This window comes from Pan troglodytes, chromosome 6 (genome assembly GCF_028858775.2).
Source record: "Pan troglodytes isolate AG18354 chromosome 6, NHGRI_mPanTro3-v2.0_pri, whole genome shotgun sequence".
NCBI lineage: Eukaryota > Metazoa > Chordata > Mammalia > Primates > Hominidae > Pan > Pan troglodytes.
In genome coordinates this window covers 171,997,082-172,018,440 of record NC_072404.2, presented here as the reverse complement: position 1 = coordinate 172,018,440, position 21,359 = coordinate 171,997,082, and the positions used below count along the sequence as shown (strand labels likewise).

At 48.3% G+C, this 21,359-nt stretch overlaps 1 protein-coding gene across 2 annotated transcripts; it reads right to left on the bottom strand.

The window, feature by feature from the left end:
• Positions 1-874: 874 nt before the first annotated feature.
• Positions 875-21,013, bottom strand: NOM1 (nucleolar protein with MIF4G domain 1). Of its 2 annotated transcripts, none has more exons than XM_054655420.2 (11): positions 19,986-21,013; positions 18,107-18,231; positions 16,414-16,609; positions 10,543-10,866; positions 8,445-8,555; positions 7,531-7,698; positions 6,672-6,793; positions 4,297-4,429; positions 3,607-3,738; positions 1,526-1,635; positions 875-1,193 (listed from the first exon to the last, which is right to left on the bottom strand). In XM_054655420.2, exons 1-11 carry the CDS (start codon positions 20,907-20,909, stop codon positions 1,019-1,021), a joined length of 2,520 nt encoding a protein of 839 aa, XP_054511395.2. In that variant the 5' UTR covers positions 20,910-21,013; the 3' UTR covers positions 875-1,018. The 2 variants fall into 2 exon arrangements, with proteins under 2 accessions (XP_054511395.2, XP_016813991.3); XM_016958502.4 differs by having other exon boundaries at positions 18,107-18,234; positions 19,986-20,997.
• Positions 21,014-21,359: the final 346 nt, after the last annotated feature.

Here is a 21,359-nt window from a genome sequence, read left to right as displayed (position 1 = left end):
ATTTAAGCTGGGCGTGGTGGCTCAAGCCTGTAATCCCAGCACTTTGGGAGGCCGAGGTGGGTGGATCACCTGAGGTCAGGAGTTCAAGACCAGCCTTGCCAACATGGTGAAACCCGTCTCTACTAAAATACAAAAATTAGCTGGGCGTGGTGGCGTGCCCTGTAGTCCCAGCTAAAGAGGCTGAGGCAGGAGAATCGCTTGAACCCGGGAGGTGGAGGTTGCAGTGAGCTGAGATTACAGGACACTGCACTCCACTCTGGGTGACAGAGCAAGACTCTGTCTCAAAAAAAGAATCACCTTTAAGGGATGGTTTTTGAACTTCTAACCAATATTTTAAAAAGGTAAAAACCTCATCAATTTCTTTATAACTGCACCCTCTAGTGGCCTGTTTTATCTATTAATTTTTTTTTTTTTTTTTTTTTTTTTTTTTGACAGTCTCACTGTCAAAGTCTCACTGTCTAGCCCAGGCTGGAGTACAGTGGTACAATCTTGGCTCACTGCAGCCTCTACCTCCAGGGTTCAAGCAATTCTTGTGCCTCAGCCACCTCAGTAGCTGCTATTACCAGCATGTGCCATCATGCCTGGCTAATTTTTGTATTTTTAGTAGAGACAGAGTTTTGCCCAGGCTGGTTTCAAATTCCTGGCCTCAAGTGATCTGCCCACCTTGGCCTCACGAAGTGCTGGGATTACAGGGGTGAGCCATCACGCTCGGCCATATCTATTAAAAAATTTTAAGACAATCATACACACCAGCCTCACTGCTTAGAGAACCCTGTCCAGTGTGCCTGACCCTTTTTCCCTCCCTCCTTCTCCTCTCACCCCCAAGATACAGTTATTTGAAAATGGCTTGAAATACAAACAATAAAACCTTAGATCAAAAAAAATCTCAAAATATAATACATTAACAGACAATGATATAGCTCTACCAAACATTCACACGCAGGCAACAGAATAAGCCTTTGGGTTTACAAAGGATATTTTACAGTCAAAGGGCCACCTGCCCTCCTTCCTTCCCTGACTACATTCTCAGGGAAGCTTTTCCTTGCAGACACTTCGTTGCAAGGTCAGCTTTCTCTCTCAGCACGTTGGCTTCGTCGGCGCTTCTGTGGGCCTGTGCATTCTTTAGCAAGAAGTGGCTGATGAAAAGCTTCAAACCCTCACGTAACATCCCCAGCTTTGGGTTGTCAGATACTCTGGAAAGGAATCGTATAAACACACGTCAGGGCTGAGCTGGCCTCTCCTAGATCTCAATCCTGGGTATCTCGCATAGTGAGACATAACCAGTTTCTTTTAAAAATAAAATTCTCAATTAAGAACTTCTTAACATATTTTATTATTAACAATCATTGTTAGTTTGCTAGCAGACAAGTTTCTATTCCCCAGATCTAATGCATACCAGCTTAAAAATAAAACCGAAAAGATTAAGCTACACGTATAGTACAACCTCATGTTTCTAAATCAACACAAGTGAAAACAATCTCTTCATTTCTCTTCCATGTCTCATCGGAAAGCGTGGGGCACATACCTTGTGAAAATTAAACTGAGGTCTTCAACTTCCGTTTCCATTAATAGGATACTTAATACTTTTCGTAAAAAATGGACTCTGGGTTTGTCCAATTCACTGAATTCAACTACCTAATGGTCAGGACATGGAGAAAAATAAAGTTACACTGATTTAGCCAACTTTTTCAATGATTTGTAATATAGTTAATTAGAGTAAAAATTAATCTCCCGCCTTCCCCCACTCTACCCCTGATTTAAGAAGCTATTTCCAGAGCTAAGAAATGAACGCCTGTTGGCAAGGATGTGGGCCTTGGGAATTCCTATACACTGCTGGCAGAGGTGTGGCCGGCCACAGCCACCGTTGAGAACAACTCAGCAGTGTGAGTGGAATTCCCGGGGCATACACCTTATGAATCAGAAATTCAGTATCTAGAACTGAACCATAAATTACCTCCATTCCCAGAAGTACCCATCCCCTAATTAAAACTATATATATATATATATATAAAATTTACTTCTAGAAGACTAACCCATATATATCTCTCCCCTAGAAAACTATCAAAAAATCAGAAATAACTTAAACACGGATCAGTAGGATAAATAAGTATATAAACTGAAGAATACGTATACAGTAGGATGCTACCCAGAACAGACTCACGGGCGCCAACGTGGACCCACTGCAATCTTAGCTGAATGTCAGCGAGCTAGAGGAGGGGACTAAACGCATGGTGACGGGAATGCTACCCACAGGGAGGTGCGCAGCCGAACACCATCACAGGTGCTTGCAGACCCGAGGACGCGGCGAGACCACAAAAGCATGGTCGAAACACAGAGAAACTCGGAAGGAGAGCAGCCCGGAGGGGCAGGGCGGGGGGGCATCTCTAAAACTCTACGCCTGAGGGTGTGCTCCTGCCACGCCTCTCCCGCTCATCGGTGGTAGCATCCGTGCTGTTCCAGGATGAGCGCAATGCCTGGGCGAGCGAAAGGCAAGGCAGGGGAGCGGAAGGGGAGCAACGCCTCCTCCATGAGCTAAGTTATTCCAGTTGTCAGGATTGGGCGTAAGGCTCAGTGCCCTCATTTTCAGTACAGTGGCCAAACTTGGACACCACACAGCAAGGGACGCAGGGTGAACTGGAGCGGGCATGCTGATGAACTGCACACGACACACAGAAACACACGGGAAGCTGTGGCTGCGGCTGTCTTGTGGGTCTGGGCCACTGCAGTCAACGCCCCTCAACTATCTCTGCTTTTCACTTCCCTTTGCCCCCCAGGCGCTCCAATTTTTTTTAGGCTACTCAGAGTCTGTTGGTCCCACCATCCAAGCCTTACAGGCCCACATCGAACCCCAACTCCACCTGATAAGATGTCTAGGTTTCAGCTGGGCGCACTGGCTCACACCTGTAATATTAGCACCTTGGGAGGCTGAGGAGGGCAGATCACAAGGTCAGGAGTTCCAGACCAGCTTGGCCAACATGGTGAAATCCCGTCTCTACTAAAAATACAAAAATTAGCTGGGCGTGGTGGCATGAGCCTGTAATCCCAGCTACTTGGGAGGCGGAGGCAGGAGAATCGCATGAATCCGGGAGGCAGAGGTTGCAGAGATTGCACCACTGCACTCCAGCCTGGGCGACAGAGCAACTCCCATCTTGGGGGGGGAAAAAAGATGTCTGTGTTTCATGGTCCACTGCAAAGTCCCAAAACACAGCAGGGCAGGAGAAAGCCTACAGTTTTAAAACACCTTACATCAACGTGAGCAAACTCACCTCACCTCTAAGGAGACCAGGCCCTACTTCATCCACCCTTCTCCTCACTAACAGTGACCAGTTCAGGATTTTATAATTAGGACCAGCAAATTAACCTCAAGCTCCAAAACACATTCATTCAGATTAGCAAAAGAACTGCAGCGGCGCCTTCATTTACCAGATCAATTTGTAGCACCTGTTAGTCTGGCCGTTTTCTGTGCTGGCTAGGATAATGCAAGCACTTTTCAGATGAATCAGAATCGAAGAAAATACGCTGGTAAAACAGGACCTGATTTACCAGGTAGTAAACAATTACACTCCCATTTCCATTGCTTTCAATATTTTCACACGTTACACGAACCTTTAAGATGGAAAGGGAAAGCGATTTTGTCTTCAGCAAGTGGGCCACCAGATGAACCAAATTAGAGAAATTCGTAGCTGGCAAGTTTTCCAAGTCCCGAAATTTGTCCCATATGCTGAACTGGAAAGTCATCTAGTATCATAGTCAAAAGGAGAAAAAAGGCAAACGGCCACAAATTATTATAATATATCACTAACAACATAATCTAAAGGTATTTTCTTATTATCTTATTTTTAATATTCTAAACATCAAGACTTTTAGTGGTGGCCTCACTGTTCTTGCCTATAGAGCACAGTCCCAAACAGCTTCACAAGAATCTCTTTCTGGTGCAGTTTTTCCCCCCAAATCAGCAGATACCAACAGAACATTCTAAGGAAAAGGCCACAGCGAGGGGCATCAGAACAGACTGGTGCACTGTGAACCGACGAGGTGCTCCTGCTGGCCTGGCCACACTGCCTGCATCTGTGGCAGAAGCAGGTGACATGAGGACATGGTGGACCCTTGACACTCCCCTCTAGCCCTCCCACTTCCGCTCCCAGTGAAGGTGGCCTGGCAGCCAGCGTGGACCAGGTGACGGGGATATCAGGGGCCTCCTGACTTGGGGAACTCCTTTGCAGGTGGGTTGAGCCAGGCAGCCAGTGTGGAAAAAACAGTAGAGCGGATGTAACTGGTGCCTCCGCACTAAGCTACCTGAAATCTCCTTTCATATTCACAGAATTTGCTAGCCAGGAAAGCATAGAAGGGATTATAAGTTTTCTCTTGAAGGCAGCAATCCATGAGAACGTGAATTATGTCTCTCTCCTGCTGATCCTTAAGTCCAAGCCTAGAAAACAGAACAGCAATGACTGGAACATCACTCGACTTCCAAAGTTTAATGGCTGATACCTCTCAGGGGAACATCTTCCCGCCTGGAAGGGTCTGGTTAGAGGCGAGCCACGTAAAGGAGGTGGAGGCAGCGGCAGACACCAGCTAGGGGCCCAGCCCCGTCACAACCTCTCTGGTCCTCAGCTTCTCCTACAATGTGGCAAAATGTCAGAGGAGACAAGACCATCTAGGGGGTCCCCCGCCAGCTGCAAAAGTCGACAGCTGTGCCCGGCTGACAATAAACTGACTCAATCGTGTGTGCCCTTAGAGCTGGTTCCTGCTATGGCAATGACTTCACATTTTCTTACTTTTTTTTTTTGAGACAGTCTTGCTCTGTCACCCAGGCTGGAGTGCAGTGGCATGACTTCAGCTCACTACAACCTCCATCTCCCCAGTTCAAGTGATTCTTGTACCTCAGCCTCCCGAGTAGCTGGGATTACAGGTGCCACCACCACCCCCAGCTAATTTTTGTGTTTTTAGTAGAGATGGGGTTTTGCCATGTTGGCCAGGCTGCTCTCGAACTCCTGACCTCAGGTGTTCCACCCACCTTGGCCTCCCAAAGTGCTGGGATTACAGGCATGAGCCACGGTGCCAGCCGCCGTTTGTAAAACTTGAGTTAGAGCTCACACACAGTAAAACCTATCCTTTGTAGTGTAGAGTCCTGAGTGTGGATAAGCCCATATGGTCAGGTCACCACCGGCAATGCCGAAACAGAACTCTCCATCACCCGCGAGAACCTGGGGCCGTGAGCCACCCTTGCCGTGGGCCACTGCTAATCTGCTTTTGTCCCTCTAGTTTTGCCTCTGCCTCTGTCACATAGATTCAGGGCAAGGTGGCTTCCTGCACGGCAGAATACACTCGAGAGTCACCATGCTCTTGGGGCCTTGGGAGTTTGCCCCTCGTGATGCCAAGTAGTAAGTATCCCTTAGACGGCGTCTCATGGTTTATCCTTTCCCCAGCTGAGGGGCATGTGGGCTGCTTCCAGTTTCTGGTGAGATCCGAATGCGGCTGAGGCTGCCGCCCTGCACAGAGGCAGACACTCTGTACCTCAGGAGAGAAGCACCAGCTCCACTGCAAACAGCACAGCCCCACGTAGAGCACTCAGGTGAAGGCAGCGCAGGCGGCAAAGGCGGCCCAAAGAACCAACTGAGTTTCAGCTGCATTGATTATCAATTCATGTTGATTAAAAGCTGAGATTCATAACTCATGATTTTGATGAATAACAATGGGAAAAACTATTGCTTAATACACGTAGTTTGATAGGTCAAAATTTTCAAAACATGAAGTCAACCAGAGGAAAAATAAAAGAAGTCCTTCCGAGTACAAAGGATAAGCTAGACCCGCTGACTAGAGAATAAGAGTTCTCCTCAAAAGAGCCCTTTTAGAGACAAAGGGTAACTAGGGAGATGGGATGTTTTCAGCAAAACAGCAAGGCCACAGAGAGGCAAAGGAAACTCAGGACTTCCACTTCAACTAGAAACCCCAGTTTAGAAAATAAAACCCTAATTATCAGAATCCTAAAAGGAACCATGTTCTCCCTGTATTTCATCCTAGTTTGAAGCAAATAAAATAATATGTATTAACATTACATTGTTTAGAAGTACCTCATAAAACTACACAGGTACATTTAAATTTTTTTTTTTTTTTTAAATGAGATGGGGTCTCAGCATGTTGCCCAGGCTGGTCTTGAACTACTGGGCTAAAGTGATCCTCCTGTCTCAGCCTTCTAAGTAGCTGGGATTACAGGATCTTTAAAATCTTATTACAACTAATTATAGAAACTATACCAGGATGTTTTAAATGAAGAATCAGAATAGCTTTATTATGAAGATTTATGTATTTTTAAGCAATTCATGACAACCAACAGCCACTGACAAGGTCATCAGATACTTTCAGTCAAAACTCCCCAGTCTCCAGCCTGAGCAACATGGCAAGACCCTGTCTCAAAAAAAAACCCCCAAACCCCCAATCTTTATATATCATAAAATGTTCTAATGAGGAACTACTAGAGGCAAATTAATAGGAACAAGATGACTAACCCAGAGATGCACGAATCCAACAGCGTGAGCGGATGGTCATGAGAACAGCCCAGTCCTCCCTAAGCAGCATCAGACTCAGTCGTCCAAAACTCAAAAAGCAAATCAACTTACTTATTTTACAGCATCTCATTAATAGGTCAAAATGTGCACACAAATGCTTACTTCAGAAGCTTTTCAAAAGCATCCAAAAAATCTTCACTTGTCATTATCGTGCAGAATATGTTTCTCCGGATGTCCGTGTTCATCCTCTGCTTCCGGGCGAGTTCTAGGATCTTTGAACTGACCTGGAAGCATGATGAATGGACAAGTCATACGCATGTCTCCATGCAAACTGCCTCCCGAGAGATGCCAAACTGTACTTCAGTGTCACTGAATAGAACTGTGAGGTCTATGTGGGTGGATGAGCGTCGGCACCAAGTCCACTCTCGGGCAACGCCCCTCTGTGCAAGGGGAACACACAGTGAAGCCACAGCCGCTGGGGGAGAAAACACTCATGTAGGAGGCTTCTCAGTCGTGGTTCAACCTCAGGGCAAGCGACGATGAATAAAACAGAGAACCAGTCACTGGCAGATCCTGGGAAACCGTGACCATGACTGACACAGAATCTGGGACAGGGAAGGACATGAGGGGCTAACAAGGGAAGTCTGGATGAAAAATGGGCTTGAATTTCCACAATGTGAAATCCATAGCCTGTAGCCTAGAATGCACAGCCCAAGGGGGCAGCCTGAGGGGTCTCAGCAACAGACTCCTGCCCCGTGAGCGTTCAGGTCCTCATGCACTGCCCTGCCCCGTGCCATTCAACTTTTAGATCTTTTAAAGTCCAATAAAAAGATACAACAGAAATGGAATAATTATATCACAATGTAATATTAATAGCAATTTCTGTAAGGCCTCCAAATAAACCTTGTACATTTCAGTGACCATTCAAGAACAGTAAGAGAGCTGCTCCAGGTAAAGCCGGGACCACACACCACACAGGGGGGTGCCTCTGCCTGGCAGCCTTGAGCATGGGTGTCCCTACCGTCCCCGCAAGCTGCTTCTGCAGGTGCGTGTGGTGACTGTTGTCGATCATCGGGGCCCCACTCCAGGCGGACCCCACAATCCACCAGCGACCTGTCTGCTCCGCATTCAAGACGCTGTCCCAGGAGACGCGAAGCTGAGTCTCAGAACCTGAGCTGGCGTTGCGGACCTGACGAAGAGAGAGGAGCTAATGAAATGCTTTTAATTGGTTCCTATTCCGTCCTTCCATCACTGGTGGCTTTTTGTTTTTGACCATGACATTTCTGGTGCATGAATACTGGAATGGGTCACTGGCAATTGGGACGGTTAGCCTGTTTGGAAAAATGCCAAAACTAGCGGTAAACTCAGTGTTTTGTGTTTGAGAGTCCATCACCCCAAACACGCTGTGTTTGAAAAGCTGTCCCAACAGGAGAGAGTGACAGAGCTGCCTCAGGCTCAGTGGCAGGTGAGCACATGCCTGGAAGAGCCTGGGTCAGCAATGATTTGGACTTGAGATGACAGGGGCTGAAAGACTCACTCCGACAGGGAGGCTGCCCCAGTCTCCATCCTGGCTGCATGTCAGAGAGAGTCAAAGGACCTACGTCTTCCCAGTTTCCTTGGTCCGGATGGGGACTTGGCCTTCTCTGAAAGCATCGGATGATCCAATGGTGCAGCCCAAGCTTAGCACCCGGGGTGAGGCAAAGAGGACGCTCGCCCAACATGGGCTTCCCCACACACGGACATTCTGCACGAGCGCGCCCAGACCACTGGGACAGCCCCTGAGGAAAACCGAGCCGCGTTCACTCTGTCTCTGAGCACTCTCACTCACCAGACACCACCCTGACGTGCAGGTCTGACTATTTCTTGATTTTCATGACAGGCTCATGCTGACACGGAAGCTCTGAGCAAAGCAGAATTGAAAGTTCCTTGACTCACCAAAGCTCTCTGCAGTTTCCTCAGCTTCTCCACGGGCTCGGGGTCATAGCCTGGAATTTTGCGCATGTCATTGTTCTTCAGGGCCAACATCGTCTCTAGCATAAACCGAATCTTCAAGAAAAATGAAAAAATGGAAAGTCCATCATTTCAAACAGTCTAAATGGCCCATTCAAGTTGGCAAGAAATCTACCACACCTGATGCACATGGCCGCCACTGCCACGATACAAAGTCAGGACAGCCTTTAGGCAGAGACAGTTTAAACTAGTCTCAGCCGCTTACTCAGGGCTACCTAATACTTCAAAATGGAAATGTGTCTCCCAACGTCAAGTGGGAACCCAAACTCCCCAGAGATCTCACTTTTCCCTTCTGCTCGCCACACACCTCACCCTTCCGCACCGTCCACACCTACTCGGCCACCCCGGCCTCTACTACGCTCCTGCTCCCACCCTGGCCCCCGGCGACCTGCTCTGGACATCCTCTCTCCTACCACTGGCCTTGTAATTTTTTTAACTTTAAAACTGGAAGTAATGTCATACAGAAAAGTTGCAAGAACAGCACAAAGAATTCCCACATACCCTCTGAGATGTCCCCAAATGTCAACTTCTTATTGATACAGAATTCACATAGCATAAAACTCACTCATGTAAGGTATATAATTATGTGGCTTTTAACACATTCAGAGTTGTGCAACTATCACCACAATCAATTTCAGAACTTTCTCATCACCCCAGAAGAGAAACTCCAAGCCCATTAACAACCATTCCCCATTTCCCCAACTCCCCAGCCAGCTCCCCAGCCCTAGGCGGCCACTAATGTACTTTCTGTCTCTTCTCCATTTGAAACCACCATAGAGCCTGCTGCTCCCATTCCCTTCTCCAGCCCCCTCCTCTTCAGACTGGCTTCTCCGGGGACCAGGATAAGCCAGTCAGGACCGCCGTCACAATTCAGCCCAAAATGCAAATCCCTTCCTCCTCTTGCTGGTCCTCAGGATCCCACACGGGCGTGAATTCTTCCTGGGGACACTAGTGTTCCCTGGCTCCTGGGACCATCCTCATTTCCTTCTCACCTGCCAGCTCTCCCTCCTGCCTGCAGCTAGACGTCAGTGCTCCTTAACCTGAAGGTCCTCTTCACAGCCCACCTGCTGCCAGGCAAGTCCCCCCACTTCCATGGCTCCCAGGACCCCCTCTACGAGAGCAGCCCCATATCCCTTCAGCCCACTCTGTTCACAGCTAACCCAGTCTTTCAAAAATGGAGGTGCCTGTCCTAAATCCTCATCCCCTCCTGCACAGTCCCCTGTGCCCCTGATGGGTGACCCTGAGCCCTTCTTCCCTTCACCCCAATCCACATGAGGTCTGGTCACTTCTGACGCCCATGTCCACACCCACTGCCACGATCCCAACATTTGCCACCACCTACTCCCCAGCTCCTGCAAAACTCCTCCTGACTTCGACCACCTCATGCCTCTTTCTGCCTTGGAGTCAAAGTGACCATCAGAAGGAAAACTCCAACCTGTCATTCACCTGCTGGGACCCTTCAGATGCCTCTAGGATAAAACCCTCAATTCCCTGCAGTAATTAACAAGGGGCCAGAGACCTGAACTCTGCCTTTTTCTCTTGTGACGCCCCCTCCAGGCTCTCAAACTAACCCTTTTCGGGTTCTTCCCCAAACGGCTTCCCAGGAACACGCGGTTCCACACATCTCATCATCTGAACGGCACACAAGGTGGGAGCTGTGATCAGTCCCTGTTTTACAGAGGGGGAAACTGAGGCTCGGAAGACCCAGGTTATGCTGCTGTCAAGTGGCAGAGCCCAAAGTCCAACCCAGGCTGACCCTAGAGCCCCATGTCCTGTGGCCTCCTCGGTAAGCATTTTTTAATGGATGAATGTTACATAAATCAGTTTTTAAATTCACAAAATATTTTTCTGGTAAAGGAATAAGGTCCATTCACATATTAAAGCCAGAGAACAGGATGAGACAGAAAAAACAGAAATCACTAGGAAAGCAAGTGTAATATTTACCCCAGATACTGATTTTTAGGTTCTGGCCAGTTTGTGAGCTTTAGGGACTTAGGAAGCAGATCAAGCGTCGCACGCGTACCCTGGTCTGGTCCTGAAACTCGCTGCCTGCCCCGCTGGCTTTGGTCTGGGCTTCAGTGATCAGTTCCTTAAGTGATAAAGCATCATCTTTCCTCAATGAAAAACCCACGTTTTTCAGCATTAACAAGATCAGTTCAATATCTTTTTCGGTGAAAGTTCCAATCAGTTTTTTCAAAATGTCGTAGATGAGGAGAGACTGTACCACGTGGAAGTTGTATAAATGGGCAATGACGGTGAACAGGTTGTCACACTCTTTCCCTTCGCTTCCGTGTTTATAGACGGCATCGAACTTCCTCACCACTGCCTCCAGAAAGTGGGCACCGACCTGAAAGAACCACGCAGAAAAAAGATCATTATGTTATTCCTAGAAACCTTCCTTTCTCCTTCAACACACAGAACTGGCACTTTCTAAATTAACAAAGTGCCACAAGGCAGGGCATTCCAACAAGGCATCCCTCGGCAACCCAGAGCAGCCGGCCAGAGTGCCCCAGCCTGGACGCAAGGGCACCTTCGTCTTGTTAAAATCAACAACCAAGGGGCATTGTTTGGCCAGCAGCCGTTCTGACTCCTTGGAAAAATAAAACTGTTAAAAATGATGTTAAAAACACACCTATGTCTCTCAAAATGTTCCACTACTGGCCGGGTGCGGTGGCTCACACCTGCAATCCCAGCAATTTAGGAGGCGGAGGTGGGTGGATCACAAGGTCAGGAGATATCAAGACCATCCTGGCTAACATGGTGAAACCCCGCTTCTACTAAAAATACAAAAAAAAAAAAAAAATTAGCCAGGTGTGGTGGTGTGCGCCTGTAATCCCAGCACTTTTGGGAGGCTGAGGCGGGTGGATCACAAGATCAAGAGATCGAGATCATCCTGGCTAACGTGGTAAAACTCCGTGACTACTAAAAATACAAAAAATTAGCCGGGCGTGGTGGCATATGCCTGTAATCCCAGCTGCTTGGGAGGCTGAGGCAAGAGAATCGCTTGAACCCAGGAGATGGAGGTTGCAGTGAGCTGAGATTGCGCCACTGTACTCCAGCCTGGGCGACAGAGCAAGACTGTGTAAAAAAAAAAAAAAGTTCCACTACCTAACAATATTCATTTCTTAAAAGATTTTTTTGCAGATTTTTACCCCAAATTCATTTCTTACAAGGAAGCAATACGAGTGATTTCTAAAACAGATAAACGCAACACATTCTGAATATCAGAGGTTGCCAAATAGACAGGTACTTAATAATCTCTGGAAGGGCTCCAGGTGGCACAGAGGAGACGCCCTACTTTCCCAGGGCTGAGTCTCTGGCACTAAGGTAGCTTGTGAATACACTCACTTGGCTCAGCCAGTGGTTTGAGGGGCACTGGGCCCTGATGGGTACCAGCAGGTAAACCAGACACTGCCCTGAGGGGCGGAACTGGGGCCAGGAACTGCCGGGCCTGGTGGAGCTAAGCAAGGCCTAAGTGTTCTCCTTGTGCTGTTCTGGTACATTTTATCCCAAATTCCATAACTGTGGACTGAAGGATGAGAAGACCTGCACATGGGTCTGTGTGGTCTTCAGCAAGTTCCTGGAACCCTGTTTTTTCACTGTGTAAAACAGAGATAATAAAACTTGAAGGCAGAAACAGTCGTTTTCAGTCCTGCTGGCAACACTATCGTGTCATCATTTTCCGTCAAATCTCAACTTAAGCTGGGGCTGGAGGGAGAAGGCGGAAGCAGGGACATGGTGGTGACACAGAGTGACCCCCACAGCCCAGCCAGGAGATGATGGCCTAAATAACGCAGCTGCGCTGGACCAGGGATGAAGGGCCTGGGTAACACAGCAACGCATGGCAGTGTGTGACACCGGCTGTAAAAGCTGAAGGGTCTGTGACTCCCAGGTTTCTGGTCTGGGTAACCAGGAACTACGTGAGGGGCAGCAAGCTAGTGGGGCTGGACAAAACCAGCTCAGGGGTTATTAAGCTTCAACAGGGGCCATCCAGACAGGACTGGATGGAGATCTAAGGGTGTCAGTGAAAATTGCAGGCAAGGCTGAGATCCACCAGACAGTCTGGAATGTAATGGGGAAGTACACAGACATCATTGCTGGACTGCAAAAAAATCAACGCTAGAAGAATCCAGAGAAAGGCAACAGACTGGCGGGAGGCCACAGTGACTTCCTGGAGGCCAGCTCTGATGGAATGGATATACACTTCAGTTTGTAAAGACCTGAGACTTAACCAAGCCAACCTGTAGTTTCCATTCAAGCCCCTTCAATGAAGATAAACTGGAAGACACATTCTATTATGGCTACCATGTTACATTCAAATATAATTTTTAAAAGTAAATTAGAATTCTGCAGACGTCAATAAAAATTCAGGCATAAGACATATTCATGTATATTTTCTTTTTCTTTCTTTTTTTTTTTTTTTGAGACGGAGTCTTGCTCTGTCGCCCAGGCTGGAGTGCAGTGGTGCGATCTCGGCTCACTGCAAGCTCCGCCTGCTGGGTTCACGCCATCCTCCTGCCTCAGCCTCCCGAGTAGCAGGGACTATAGGCGCCTGCCACCATGCCTGGCTAATTTTTTGTATTTTTAGTAGAAACGGGGTTTCACCATGTTAGCCAGGATGGTCTCAATCTCCTGACCTCATGATCCACCCGCCTCGGCCTCCCAAAGTGCTGGGATTACAGGCGTGAGCCACCGCACCCAGCTGTATGTTTTCAATGATGTATATTACATCAAAATTTCTCAAAATTCTAAATCTGAAGTTCCATTTAATGTCTTCAAAATAAAATATAACAGCATAACATTTAAGAATATAAGTAAAATGCATGTTGGTAGTTATTCAAGCACATCCTGTACGTTAATTCTGACGTGGAAATTTTAACATGAATCTACATAGATTGGGTTTCTGAGTTTTAAAGGACTTACAGAAGCAATTCAGCAGCTGACACCATTGTCTTTAACACAGAATGTTTTTCTCGGTACAGGACTGAGAGCAGCTGAATGGAGCCAGCACCCTGAAAGCTCATCACACGCTGGCAGAAGTTTCCGTGGATGTCATTAACTAAAGTACTGTAATGACTTCCCTTCGGAACAAGTCATTTCATTGTCCTTCATGCAATTAGCAAAGGTTTAAATGAAAGTCGGCCCAATAATCTCATGTTTTCCAATCAAGTAAATTCCTGATGTGCGTGGGTGGTCACGGTCTGTGGCTTTTCCTGTAACTCACTGATACACTGCCTATACTAAGGTCATTCTGATGATTAAGTCAGCTGAAGCATACCAGTGTCCTCTAGGAGGACAGGGAGGTACCAAGAAAGTCACAGAATGGCCCTGATTATGGTAATCACAGGGCCCAGGAATGGCACCCAGTGATTCCATCACTTTGTAATGACAAGAAAACAGACTCCCACATGCTCATACATGAAAACGAGCACAGCTCTTAGAAATAAAAAATAAACAACAAGAGGGTTCCCAAAGCAGCTGGTGCAGATTTTCATATCTGAGATGACCAATGTAGCTGAGAAGAGTCCTGCACTCAGATGCTCAGGCCTGTGCCCCTCTCTCCGGCCCTCAGCTTCCTAATGCCCCACAGGCCTTTCAAAAAGCTGCCACCATGCGACTACTGCTAGACATGGAAAAATGTGGATCAGAACATTATCTAGCAACAACAAAGAAATCTGCAGTGGTAGGAAAAGCCAGCCAGAGGAAGAACAGAATTAAAACACGAAAATCTCCTTCTGTACATAAATAATGAGCCTTCAATGAGCGCTTATTGTGGGCCAGCTCTTTCCTATGCCTATTACATGAACTAACTCGTTGACCTTAACGACTGGACACAGGAAGACTCGGAGGCACAAGCTCATCTAAGTGACACAGACCGTGCGCGGTGCAGCATGTTTTGCACTCAGGCAGCATCTCCACCCACCCCATGCCGCCTTCAGCACAGAAGCCCCAGTGACAAGAAGGCTACTTCATTTTGGCAAATCCGTGCATCTTTTTTTTTTTTTGAGACTGAGTCTCGCTCTGTCACCCAGGCTGGAGTGCAGTGACGTAATCTCGGCTCACTGCAAACTCCGCCTCCCGGGTTCACGGCATTCTCCTGCCTCAGCCTCCGGAGTAGCTGGGACTTCAGGCGCCCGCCGCCATGCCTGGCTAATTTTTTTCTGTATTTTTAGTAGAGACGGGGTTTCACCTTTTTGGCCAGGCTGGTCTCGATCTCCTGACCTCGTGATCCACCTGCCTCGGCCTCCCAAAGTGCTGGGATTACACGCGTGAGCCACCGTGCCTGGCTGGCAAATATGTGCATCTTAAAGCAAGCTTTGGAGACCCCACTCGGTAAGACTCTAAATAACTGTTAAGATTATAATTGAGAGAAAGTAATATAAAAATGAAATGAATGTGACTAGCATTGCAGTAGAAAGCATGCTTGCCTAGGAGCCCAGAAAACAAGTTCTGTGTACTTTTAACAAGACATGTGATCTTGGGAATTTCACATAGCGCTTCAGCGGCTTTGCCTGCTGCACTGCAAAGCAGGCTTCAGTAAAGGTTTGCCCTGATCTCACCGGGACACTTTGGGATCAAAGGTGAGGAGGAGACGAAAGTATATAAACGTACACCAGGGAATTAGACTTTTAGGGATGCTGTGCTGCTGTGGCCTATTTTTTGGAGTAGAGCTGTCAGAAGGCAAAAAACTAAGAGAACCACCATTAAAAGAGACTGTATCATTTAAAGATCCAAATGGGTTAAACACTGCATTTGCATGTAAATACTGTATCATGGGAAAACTAAGCCTCACTGACCCAACCCTCCATTCGTTCACCAACCTCAAAACAATCTCCTTTAGTTGGACGGATTTCCTTCGACACATCTGAAATCAGCTACCTTGGGGGAACTGGGATACTGACTGGGAGTGTTATGACTTTCCTGTATTCAATTAAGAAAGAACAGGCCCAGAAGAGGGCAGTGACTGTGGAACCAGGGCCATCACCAAAGAGCCTCTCTGACTTTAACCACAAGGGTTGTGGAGCAAGAAGAATACGAAAGGGATGTGGGGGTGGGGTGGACATTTACTTAGCACCTGTCGGGTGCCAGATGCTTTCTGTACACTGTTCAGTTCAATCCCGACAAAAGCCCACTTCACTGATGAGAAAGGGCCACGACACAGAAAGGGCACCAGGTCTCCCTGAACATGTCCAGGCAGCTCCATGCCCCAGTGCTCTCACATCTCCCATCAATACCAACACCTCAGTAGTGAGACCACACCAACCGTTATCTTCCAAACATCTGAAATAAATCAGTGTTAAGGGAGAAGTGCAAAGGAAATGAAGGCACGTCTGAGATGTCAGTCGAGAAGAAAATTAACTAACATAAAAGACATGCTAGGCTGGACAGAACAGGGCTGGGCATGGCAGCTCCCGCCTGTAATCCCAGCACATTGGGACGCCAAGGCAGGAGGATCACTGGAGCCCAGGAATTTGACACCAGCCTGGTCAACAGAGTGAGACTCCACTTCTGCTCCCACCAAAACAATTAGCCAGGCCTGGTGGTGTGCGCCTGCAGTTCCAGCTACTCTGGAGGATGAGGTGGGAGGATCACTTGAGCCTGCAGCTGTGATCGTGCCACTGCACTCCAGCCTAGACGACAGAGCGAGACCCTGTCTCAAAAAAAAAAAAAAAAAAAAGAATGGACAGAACAAAAAAGCAAAGTTAAGCAAAATCAAGTACTTCCTGAATGCTCTTTACAACTACATGACATAGACAATAGAGTATTTATTCAGAACAAAAAGGAATTGACACAAGAACCACCCACAGCATACAATTACGCACTTATCAAGCCTATCATTAAAATAATCACCATGAGACACTAGTGACAGCCTGGAGAAAAGGTACAACTGTACCTCGATTCCAACTGTGTGGTGAAGGATGCTGACTAAGAAAACATGCTCCATCATCAGTCTGCTGGGCATGGCCGAGGCAGTGACGCAGGCACCCATGAGAGCGGAGGTCAGGGTGTCATTCATGTCCTTTCTGCTGTGGGCCATGTACAGTTCCTCCAGCTGCCCACTGATGGAAGCCATGTTGGGTTCACTCAACCTGCAGAGAATTATAAAGACAGAGAGCAACAATGTTTCCAATTAGGAATTTTCAGTTCAATTTTAAAAAATTAAAGAGTTACCCATACCAACAATATATTCTATTTTTATGTACACTTTTGACCCCTTAACTATTCTTATCTTGCCCCAATAACCCAGCATATATTATTCATAACCACATAATATTCTGGAATCCCAAAACAATGTAATTGCTGTCTTCACAAGATGAAATGTGGCCACACTGAGGCATACCCTGGATTAAGTCTACAGAAACATACGTGAGGATATTCCCCTGAATATTCTGACCTGATATCCCATAGGCAGGGTCCAGCCTTAGGACGTGTTGTTAGAAAAAATGCTAACCTTTTCTTTCTTAGGTGGCACAAAAATCCTTAGTTCCTAACACTAGAAAAGTCTGCTCTGTTTGAACGGGTAGTGGGGGACACTACACACATACGTACGTGGAAGGTTACTCACTGTGAACCTGTGCTAACACTGAACTCGACACTGAAATAGAGGTTTACATACATTCTCAGGATAACAGGGAACAAAAAGCAATACAAGGGGGAAGGGGGTGGGTGAGGCCACGGAGGGGCAGCAGGGGAGAGATGGTGGTGAGTTTTATCTCAATTGCAGTGGTGGTGACTCGAATCTTCATGTGATAAAACTACACAGAACTGCCCCGGTGCGGTGACTCACGCCTGTAATCCCAGCACTTTGGGAGGCCGAGGCGGGCGGATCACCTGAGGTCGGGAGTTTGAGACCAGCCTGACCTACATGGAGAAATCCCGTCTCTACTAAATATACAAAACTAGTTGGTGTGGTGGCGCATGCCTGTAATCCCAGCTACTCAGGAGGCTGAGGCAGGAGAATTGCTTGAACCCGGGAGGTGGAGGCAGAGATTGCAGTGAGCCGAGATAGCACCATTGCACTCCAGCCAGTGCAGCAAGAGCAAAAACTCCATCTCAAAAAAAAAAAAAAAAAAACCTACACAGAATCACATGCACACACACACATCCTCAAAACCAAAGAGCTGATGGGCACGCGTAACTGACAAAGCCCCACCTGTATGGTTTCCAATCAGTTTTTTAAATATTCTGTTCTTAAAGTGGGTAACAACAAAATGCAGACATGAGCAATGAGTAAGGAGGATGGAAGACCAGGTGAATGTGTTTCTGCAGAGAGGGGACGTAGGCCAGTCCTTCCAACACTGTCCTTAGACAAAGAACCTCTGCCCCTTTCCTTCCTGCTTCTCAGAATAACAATGTGAGCATTTGGGCTGCTCTCAAACCCTAAAGGGATTCAAAGTAGCCAACAGTCGGGTATCCTCTCCTTCTCGAGGTATGGGTCTCATGGGTCTCGGTGCATCAAGCCAAGAACAGAAAGGATCCAATCAACTGTCCCCATCACTTCTATTTGAATTGCTGGGATAATTCCTACATTTTAGAAAACAGACAACCTCTTTAAGTGATACAGTGTAACAATACTACAAGGTCACCTGTTAAGTAGACCTTTTACATGTCTCTTCAGCCTTTCTAGTTCTTCCTTTTTCTTGAAGTCCACTGTCTCCTCAGCTCGCCTCACATGAGGTGGGATGTACTTTTCACCACTTCCACAAAGACTCTGCTTGAAAAGAGAAATAAATTACAAAAAATTTACACTGACCAAATCCTGTGTTTTTTCTTTGCCATATATGCATTTAAATATTAAACTTCCAAGAACTGGTGGAAGCTGCTACTGATCATTGCTGCTTAAATACATCAGATTTATTGAGTGCTTAGTATATGGGTAAACATTCCACTCACCAGGCTGTGCCTGTCATTATTTCCATTAATGCTATTAATAATACATTTCACCATCTCGTTTTCCCCTGTGTAGCTCTTCAGACCCAGCTGTGCACCTCTGGTATCTGCTCAACTCCAACAGAGCCCTATCTACTGCGCTTTTGCTCGGCCTTAACTTACTGCAGGCACAGTAGCATACAAGCACCTAAATTAGACATACCGCTAGTTTTGGAGGGAAAGTGTCCTAAAAATAATTTCAAACTTGTTTAAAAGTAATATCTAAGTTTATATGATAAAAATCAAAACCGGCCGGGCACGGTGGCTGATGTCGGTAATCCCAGCACTTTGGGAGGCTGAGGCGGGCGGATCACGAGGTCAGGAGATCGAGACCATCCTGGCTAACACAGTGAAACCCCGTCTCTACTGAAAATACAAAAAATTAGCCGGGCATGGTGGTGGGCGCCTGTACTCCCAGCTACTTGGGAGATGAGGCAGGAGAATGTCATGAACCTGGAAGGCGGAGCTTGCAGTGGGCGGAGACTGCACCACTACTCCAGCCTAGGCGACAGTGCAAGACTCAGTCTCAAAAAAAAAAAAAAAAAATCAAAACCAACTCACTGCCATTTCCTAAATTATCAAGGGGGGTGGTGGTGTTTGCAAATCATTAAGGACACAAACATTTGCAAGGCACGATCCTCACTGCTAGGTAGTTTAAACCTGGTTCAATAAAGAATATTTGTATACATAGAAGCTGAATATTTACATACATAGAACTAGTGCGATGTGGGGAGAAGGAAATGCAGGCAATTCCACACAGCTGCCTCCAACCATGAGCTACATGCAAAGGAACGCTGAGATAAAATATGCAAGATGACAGCCCATGAATGCCTTGATTGCTACGTCCTAGATTCTGAACTTTTTTTTTTTCTTTGAAACAGAGTCTCGCTCTCTCGCCCAGGCTAGAGTGCAGTAGCGCGATCTCGGCTCACTGCAACCTCTGCCTCCCTGGTTCAAGCCTCAGCCTCCCAAGTAGCTGGGATTACAGGTGCCTGCCACCACGCCCGGCTGTTTTTTGTATTTTTAGTAATGACGGGGTTTCACCGCGTTAGCCAGGCTGGTCTCAAACACCTGACCTCAAATGATCTGCCCCGCCTCAGCCTTTATCTTTAATTCAATGTTGGACTTTATCTAAGGGAGTGCTGTAAATCAGCTTCGAGTTTTAGAAAATTCACTCTAAAAGTCGGGCACGGCAGATGTCCTCGGATACTCGAAAGAGGCCTTAACAGATGAGGTAGGGTTAACAGGTTTAGAGACCTGGGCTGGTAAACACAGAACGAAGATGCTGCACTGTGGAAATGGCCCTTAAGTCCCCGGGATAAAAATGTCTCTATATTGCTTTTCTCCTAAACTTTACATTATGAAAATTTAAAAACATGAAAGAAGACCGAATAGAGTAACGTACTCGATTTACTCACATTCAGCTGAAACCATTATCAAGTCACCAAGTCTGTGTCATTTCTGCCTCACGCCCCATTCCCTGTCCCGTTATTTTGAAGGAAATCCCAGAGGGCCTAGAGAGTGTTCACACGATACCTTATCCGTTATGTCACCGTCCTCCGAGGAATTTTCACTCTTTTCTTCATCTTCTGCAAAACGGACTCTCTTCCCCCTCCTTTTCTCCCGCGCTCCCTTTTCCTTTTCTTCCCCCTGTTCCTCTTCCGTATCCTCGTCGTCGTCCTCGCTCTGCGCTTCTGCTTCCTGCGCCTTCTTTTCCTTTTCTACGTCTCCCTTCTCCTCCTCCTCACTTTCGTCCTGGGAGTCACTCTCTAAGTCACTTTCGGGGAGTGTGTGTCCGGCATCTTCCTCCTCCTCACCACTGCTGTCGTACAAGCCGCTATTTTTCCCAGACTCCAGGGCTCCCAGAATATAGTCAAGACCGTCGCGTGCAAAGCTCAGCGGCACGGAGCTGCTGCCGTCCTTCTTTTTGCGCTTGTTCAAACCGAGGCAACGCTCCAGCTTCCGGATCTCTCGGTCCTCCTCCTCGTTGGCCGCTAAAAGCGCCCGTTTCCGGGCAGCGGCGGTGGCGGCTGCGGAGGGTCTGGTCTTTGCGGTGGCGGCCGTGGCCTTGGCCTTGACCCGGGACGGCCGCGGCTTCCTGGGAGGCGAGGGGTCCCGACTAGGGGCTGGGCGGGCGCGCTCCTCCGTGTCCCGCCGGGGACCGCTGGCTTCTTCGGCTCCGCTTCGGCCTCCCGGGCCGGGACCCTGGTCGGGGCCCGCCGTCCTCTGCAGCCGGCGTGCTTTCCGCAGGTGCCGCTTCTCCTTCCTCAGTTCCTTACGGCTTTTTCTCCCTCCTGGGCGAAAGCTCACCGGGGCGCCGCGCCCCTCGCAACCCCCGGGAGCCTCGCCCTCCGAAGTCGCGTGCACGAACTCCTCCACCGCTAGCTTGAGCCTCTTCAGGGCCTTCTCCCCACCGCCAGCAGGACCGCGGCGCGGCCCGCGCCCGCCTCTGCGCTTCATGCGGACCACGCGTCCCTGAGAGCCGCCCGGCCCGCCCTCTCACGCGCTCCTGGACGCCGCCATCTTTCGAAACGCGTGGACGCACGACTTCCGGCCGAGGCGGGACTTCCGGGGAAGAGGCGGCTGCGCGGGGCGGGCGGGCGGCGCCCCCTGCTGGCCGGAGGGCGACAGCGCGCAGAGCTGCGCGGAGCCGGGTGCGGGGGCAGCCGGGCAGGTGGCGCCCGGGGAAGGCGCGCCCGCGGAAGGCGCGCCCGCGGGTGGGCGCCGCGTGGACGTCAGGCTCGCGATGAGCATGGAGGTGCCTTCACATTTAAAAGGGAAATCCGGCCGGGCGCGGTGGCTCACGCTTGTAATCCCAGCACTTTGGGAGGCCGAGACGGGTGGATCACCTGAAGTCAGGAGTTCGAGACCAGCCTGGCCAACCTGGTGAAACCCCCCGCCTCTACAAAA